Here is a 7,281-nt window from a genome sequence, read left to right on the forward strand (position 1 = left end):
GAAAAGAAGAAACTGTGATCAACAATATCAAATACTTCAAGTAAGTGGAAGCCAATCGAAAAAGGGGCGAAGCCCTACCCTTTTCCTTCCAATATGAAGTCTAGTATTGTTTTGAGAATCTTAAGTAGGCATATTTTATACCTATCAATTAGAGTGTTGTATTATCACTTACACAGTTGTATTATCACGTACACTATAAAGGAGTAACACTAACAAAAATCGAATGAGTGTAATCAAAGCAGCAATGTCTAGTACTCTACGGTTAAATCAATTGACCTTTCATATTTCACAACAGTTGGATCCACTGTGAAAGGTGAAAATGCGTGTGAAAAACCACTGGAAAACATGCACCAAGTTTGATCATGTCACACTAAGCCACTTGAGCAAAAATAAGTGGTCAGGTGAAATTAAAATTTTGAAACTTGAGCTTGAAAGTTGTAATTTCAGAGAAAGTTAAGCAATTATTGGATGAATAATGAGGTCTTGATTGAATATGGGTTTTTGTGCCCACAAGCAAATCAAATACGAGGCCCCTCTAGGACCGAAATCTCAACCTTCAAACCTATGGTTTTAATCTTGTGGACCTGATTTCAGTCTTACCGGATCCCATCCCGATGAAACCTTGCATTTAAGTTTTACATGTCTGGACTGGGTAATAAAGCTCGAACCCGACCCGATGTTACTCTTCGGGTCGTGAAGCTGGGAGAAGCAAACCCGAAGTCCAACCACGAACACATCGTCTCGTGCCACGGGGAGGGTACAACGGTCATTTTTCTGAAAAGGACTGGTCAACTAACCCTACCAGTTTGAGTATAATACCTAGAGTGTCCTCATCCTTCAAACAACCCTTGCTTAGTAAAAAAAATAAGAAGGCCTTGTGCTTTCATTGCCCAGAGTGGGGTGCAAAGGCTGGGATGGGTATAGTGGTCATTTGGAGAAAGGTATGGGACCGACTGATCGGACTGAGATGGGGTCGTCACTCGTCAAGAGTGACGTGAAAACAAGTGGAGTCGGGAGGGTTGAAGGGTCGGAGCAGGGGAAGGAAGAGAATTTACTGCGCTGTAATTTCTTTCCTCTTTCTCCCTTTCTTCTCTGTTCCGTTCCTCCATTTTCTTCTCCTCTCTCTCTCTCTCTCTCTCTCTCCACGAGCACATTGTTTCCCTCTCTAGAAACGCATATAAAAAATGCTCGGGGTTTCCTTTCGCAAGGGTCGAACGACGAGAAAGAAACTTTTCCATTTCTCTCTCACGAGTCACAGCAGAGCTCCCGCTCAAATGGGCGAAGTATGTCTTACCACCTTCTTCTCCTCCTCCTCCTCCTCCTCCTCCTTCTTCTTCTTCTCTCCCTCTCTTTCTGCTTGTGAATTTTTGGATTTCAAGGTGTGTACCCAGTTGGCTGTCGTGTTAATAATTTGGAGAAAGATTGTATCCTAGTTAGTGCAAGCTCCCCTTCTTCTTCTTCTTCTTCTTCTTCTTCTTCTTATTATTATTATTATTATTATTATTTGGAGAGGAAACCGATTGAAAGATAACAATCTGTTTTTGAATGAAGACACTGGAGAGTTCGGGATATTGAAAATCTGCGTGAAAAGATTTTCAAATTTTTTCTTGGAAACAAAAGCTTTCGCCTGTTGCTTTCGTTTTCATTTTTAAGTAATTTCAATTATAAAATTTTGTTATAGGAAATAGATTTCTGCTAACCCTTGGGAAAATAATTTGTCATCCTCACTGTCATGTAATTTTTAATCTTTCAAAGCTTCCAGTATGTTGTTTTTTTCCTCCTCAGGGAGTCTTTCTTGGTTCCTTTTCTTTTCCAGATCTAAGGCAATGTGCATCAGTTAGTTTTCATATATAGTTTTTCGTTTTTTAACCTCCACCCGTCCGTGCCAAACTGTTACGTTGAAGATTCGTTTATCATGTTCTTTGGATTCTTCGAGTCTCCCCGTTCAAAATAAGTAAGGAATTATTCATGGTATGAATCATTCATAAAATATTTCAATCCTTCTCACCACGTGTGGTTCTTTTCAGCTTTAAAAATCTTGAAGAGTATCATTTTCTAATCATTGTTCGTATAATTGCAATCTAAAACCAGCATGTTTCTAATTTATCTGCAGACCTACAGAAGCTCTCTTTCTCTCTCTCTCTCACTTCCATCATCATTTCACATTTTAGTCATAATCTTCCCTGTATAGGAAAAACAGAGAGAACCCAGTATTTCAATTTCATTTAGTTTCAGAAGGATATTTCGACTTGATAAATTCCCTTCACTTCTTTTAGCAAATTTCCACATTTTAGAATGCTTTATTCCTTTCGTGCCCAAACTTGTAAACTAACTCCTCTTTTATCTGGGAATATTCTGGAACATAGAACCAGGCGGAGGAGAAAAAGGAGGAGAAGAAAGAGGAAGGAAAGGTGGCGGAGGGAGCAGGGGAGAAGAAGGAAGGTGGAGCCGAAGTGGAGAAAAAGGAGGAAACAAAGAATGAAGGTGGAGGCGAAGGGGAGAAGAAGGAGGGAGAAGGGGAGAAGAAAGAAGATGAAAAGGAGGAGGAAGAGCAGAACCCAGAGATAGTGTTGAAGGTGGACATGCACTGTGAGGGATGTGCAAGGAAGGTCCAACGTTCCCTGAGAGGCTTCCCAGGTCTTTTTCCTCCCCATTGAATGGTTAACATCTATGTACTCGCTTTTGCAGAAGCTGTTCACATCTGAAACTCCATATGCTTGTCCCCCTGCATCCTTCGGTCTGGTATTTTGCTATTAACCTTTTCGTTCTCATTGTTAAATCCTTCTTTTTTCCAATCTAGTCTACTAGCTCTCTTCTTCTTCAAGCAATCCGGCACTACTTCATCCTCCCTTGTTTTTTAACAGTAAGCTTCCTGTCTATTTTTCTCTATCCTTCCTCAAGGAATCCTATAGTAACTTCATCCTCCCATGTTAGGCTTTTTTCCCTAAGAAAGTCACTGCACTGCTATTTTTTATCAACAACAATGTATATATATACATGTGTAGATATATGTATATATATATACACATGAGTATATATGAAAATATATATGTGAATGTGTGTGCTCATACCTCATGATGGCAAAGCATATTGCTGGAAAGGAAGCAACAAAGTGACCTCGGTTAGATTTTACTGTCTGTACTTTATGAGAGAGAGAGAGAGAGAGAGGTTAAAACTTGAAACAGATTTGGTCAGGTGGGGGCGGGAAAAGGACTTAAATGCACTAAGTGGTGGTGGGGAAGGACTTGCAATTCGAGTTCTACCCACAGTAGTGGAATAGCTCTATTGGGTAAAAAGCCTAAAGGGGGAGAGTTTTTTGCGGTCTGAACTTCTACCTCCATTTGGGGAGTCACGAGGGGAAAAGCAAAGCTACCAAACTTCATGTTTTCCGTGAACTTATCGATGCACTGTAGTGTCGCAGTCCGTGGTGCGTCGTCTTTAAGCTGACATTCTACCGGTCGTGGCAGGTCCTCTCTGCGGATACATCACGTAATTGAACACGTAATTGAATACCGCTCTGTTGTACATGTGCTTCTTCGTAATTCGATGGCACACCATTATCATCGTGTTGATAGAAACTAAGCCCTGTTGACCGCCATTGATATGCCTGGCTGTTAAATTTGTTGAGTTGTTAACATTGGGAGACTGCAGGTGTGGAGGAGGTGCAGACGGACAGCAAAGCTCACAAGGTGGTGGTGAAGGGGAAGAAGGCAGACCCTGTAAAGGTCTGTCAGAGGATTCAGAAGAAGAGCGGGAAGAAGGCTGAGCTTATTTCCCCGCTGCCCAAACCACCAGAGGCGGAGAAGGAGGAGGAGAAGGAGCAACCTAAGCAAGAGGAGAAAAAAGAAGAGGTTGGTCTTCTCTCTATCTTTTCACTTTTACTGAGTTTACTTCTTCACAGATCGCAATGAATGTTTTTTATGTTTTATAAACCTTTTATGAAAAGAAAGCAGACCGCAAAGTGACCGAGAAATTTGTGCTTTTGGCGTTTTTTGGTTAGATTTCTCTGTTTACAAGAAAGGGTTTTCTGTTTTTTTTTTCCTTCACGCCATTCAAAGTGCTTTTTCAAAAGCTTATCTTGAGCTTTGCGTGTCCTTCGCGTTCTCAGACTTTCGTTCCTGGTGTCACCTTTTATCTGGAGCGCCAAGCCCTAGAGTTTTATCTTTTGCGAAGCTTTGAAGCACCGGATCTGGTTTGAGTCTGGACCTAAATAGTTTTAACGACCCTGCGCCTATGTCGGTATCCAAATCCCAAGGCAAGGAGTTCTCCTGAAACCGGTTGCTCCAAATCCACAGATTTGGATTGCCCATGATCCACAAGTTTCCTCTCCAAACACCTATATTACTTTTTTGGATTGTTGGTCCAATGACTCCGTTTGTCCGACCCGTTCTATCTCTCTCACTCTCTCTCATGCACATACAACAAGTTACTGCCACATTTAACCAGCCGTCTTCCATGGTTGCTTCTGGCAGAGTAAAGGTGGAACTGCTACCCTGCCGTATTTGTCTATCATATGAAAGGGAATTGATATTGAAATTTAATGCGTTATTGGCTGACATGCCATCTGTGCCGCATTTATATATGATGTATGAGGTGGGGGAGTGCAGGACCGCTGGATCAAAAACAGACAATTCAGGTCCATAAATCCTTTATCATTTCCCCACTTTTTTTGTCTTCATTTAATAGAGAAGTTTTCTATGGTAATCTTCAACGAGACTCAACTGTTTCTTGATTCTTTTTCATACACCACAGCCAGCATCTGTTTAAAGCACAACATTTTGAGGAAGTAAACCAATTTATCATCCTTTTGAGGTTGAAAGAAAAGCTATTTCCTTTCCTCCCATAAGGACAAGGTGTTACCGTCGTGTGTGAACAACATAATGAGATTTTCACCCTAGTTAAGATTGACTTAAGATCATACGACCGAAAAAAAAAAAAAATTGAGCCCCAGATTGGAATCCTCCTGTTTGGAAATCTATATACAATTCGAACTCAACATTTGGGGACAAACGAGCTCTTATAAAGAACCAAATTTTAGTGGTTTGAGCTTTTTCTCTTTTAAACTTGGTGAATGCAATATATATATATATATAGCAAGAAATTAATTGAGCATATATGGAGGGGTAAGGGCTTTCTTTCCCAAGTTTGAAGAACTAATGGGTTGCAATTGGCTGTTGGTTTTGGACTTTGTCTCTATGCAGCCTGTGGTCGTCACTGTGGTTTTAACAGTTCGCATGCACTGCGAGTCATGTGCCCAAGTGGTCCAAAGACGCATTCACAAGATGAAAGGTAACTCTTTTTCTGTCTCTCTTTGTAATATTGTGCGTGTGTTGGGAAAAGGGCGAACTGCAAAAAGGAAAGTTGGGTACCACTCCTCGTCCTTCGATTTGATGCTGTCATTCGCCCCATGTGGCCTTTCATCCTTTTTCTCTCTCTCTCTCATGAAGATGCCCATGAGGACGATCGAACCAGCTACCGTTCCTAGTACTAATCCTTCCTTGTCCATGCAATATATACCATTTCTTGTCTCACATGTACCATCGTTAACCTCACTATATATGTATATATAGGCCTCATAATTTACTCAAAAGCCCGCGCACTCATCTTTAGTAGCGCTGAGCTAACCAAAAAACTCGTAGTTTAGTTTGGCTCGTTCTCCCAAATGTCAGATGCGATAAATGTGAAACATGAGCAAAGCCAAAGCTGCCCGATATGAAAAGGATTTGCGTTGCATGTGTTTTTTTTTCCTTCATACATATGCTTTTCGTGCACTCAAAAGTTTGAAGGAAGCAGAGACCGTGGCGCTTCACGGCGAAGGTGCACACGGAATTATTAATTTCACGAAAAAACGGCCACGTTGGTTCAGGCCCCGTTGGCGTTGGGTTACTCAGTGCATTGCAGTGAGGTCCAAATGAGATCCAAAACAGCTAAACTGATCTGAAACCAGATTCGGATGCATCCTGTTTTGAGGCACTTCACACTTCAATTTTGGCCGATCATTTTGGGTAGTAGGTACTTGCGAAAGATCGAAACTAACTTTTCCATTCCTCTATTTCGGACTCCAGGCCTAACTTACTGTTACTTTAATTAAGTAGCATGTGTCACACAGTCGAAAGCTATCGACATCCACAAGATTCGAATTGAGGACCGAGCTTTTATTAACCTATCAATTCCACCACTTGTGCTACACATAACTATTTCCAATTGCAGCACTATTAAGCGCCACGCTTCCCTATAAAATGAACAAATGACTTTTCGTTTTCTCATTTTGTTTGCATCTTCTTCACCGCGGATAATTAAGCTAATCTGATATACAAGTATCATTGAACAAATTTAATAATTAATTCTGTTCTCTGTGTTATATCAAATTTGGAACTAAAGGCATGATTTTTTTTTTTTATGTGCATCCTTCTCTTTCTCTCTCTTTGGAACTACATGTTCAATATGGCTTATGTGTAGAGACGGAAATACAGGTGTAGAGTCGGTGGAGACAGACTTGAAGAATGACAAGGTAATTGTGAAAGGGGTGGTGGATCCAAAGAAGCTGGTGGAGTACGTGTATAAGCAGACGCGGAAGCAGGCGACTATCGTGCCGCCGCCGCCACCGGAGGAGGAAAAGAAGGAAGAGGTGAAGGAGGAAGAGAAGAAGGAAGAAAAGGGGGAGAGCGAGAAGAAGGAAGGCGAAGAAGGCAAAGACGGTGGTGAGGAGGAGAAGAAGAGCGAGATGAAGAAGAGCGAGTACTGGCCGCCCGCTAGATATTACATGGAATACGCGTACCCGCCACAGATATTTAGCGACGAGAATCCTAATGCATGCTCCATCGTGTGATTTGTTAATAAGAGTTGTCGAGTTCTTGCCTTCTTCTTCTTTTTCTTTTTAGCTTTTTAATCTTTGTTTTGTAGTTACCTGTGTATCTATCACCTGTATCAAAGCCATAATCATCCCAAATAAATGCTCCTTAAGATGATCAGGTCTGGTACAGCAACTATCTCTCTCTACCATCCTATTCGGAATCCTACTTTTCTAGCATAAATATGTATGCTCGTCTCCGTGCTTTAGAAAGACAAATACTCTCCACAGCTATGCTTGGAGAGTTCTTATTTAGTTTCCGCTCTTGAGAACATCAGTTGCATACGGGAGTGTTTGTGTGCCATCACGTGAGCGCACAAAGCCATTGTTTTAGTCACCTGAAAGAAAATAAAAACAAAGAACTTACTGTACGCGCGCCCCGTTATGTTGCTAAGAATGACAATGACAGTAATATATATATGTATATATAT

The 7,281-nt window shown here is 41.2% G+C and overlaps 1 protein-coding gene across 1 annotated transcript; it reads left to right on the top strand.

The window, feature by feature from the left end:
* Positions 1–1,141: 1,141 nt before the first annotated feature.
* Positions 1,142–6,971, top strand: LOC116258290 (heavy metal-associated isoprenylated plant protein 7-like). The gene is made up of 5 exons (XM_031635371.2): positions 1,142–1,283; positions 2,367–2,637; positions 3,652–3,851; positions 5,202–5,289; positions 6,474–6,971. Exons 1-5 carry the CDS (start codon positions 1,185–1,187, stop codon positions 6,827–6,829), a joined length of 1,014 nt encoding a protein of 337 aa, XP_031491231.1. The 5' UTR covers positions 1,142–1,184; the 3' UTR covers positions 6,830–6,971.
* The last annotated feature ends 310 nt before the right edge of the window (positions 6,972–7,281 follow it).

The sequence above is a fragment of the Nymphaea colorata genome, chromosome 8 (genome assembly GCF_008831285.2).
Source record: "Nymphaea colorata isolate Beijing-Zhang1983 chromosome 8, ASM883128v2, whole genome shotgun sequence".
Lineage (NCBI taxonomy): Eukaryota > Viridiplantae > Streptophyta > Magnoliopsida > Nymphaeales > Nymphaeaceae > Nymphaea > Nymphaea colorata.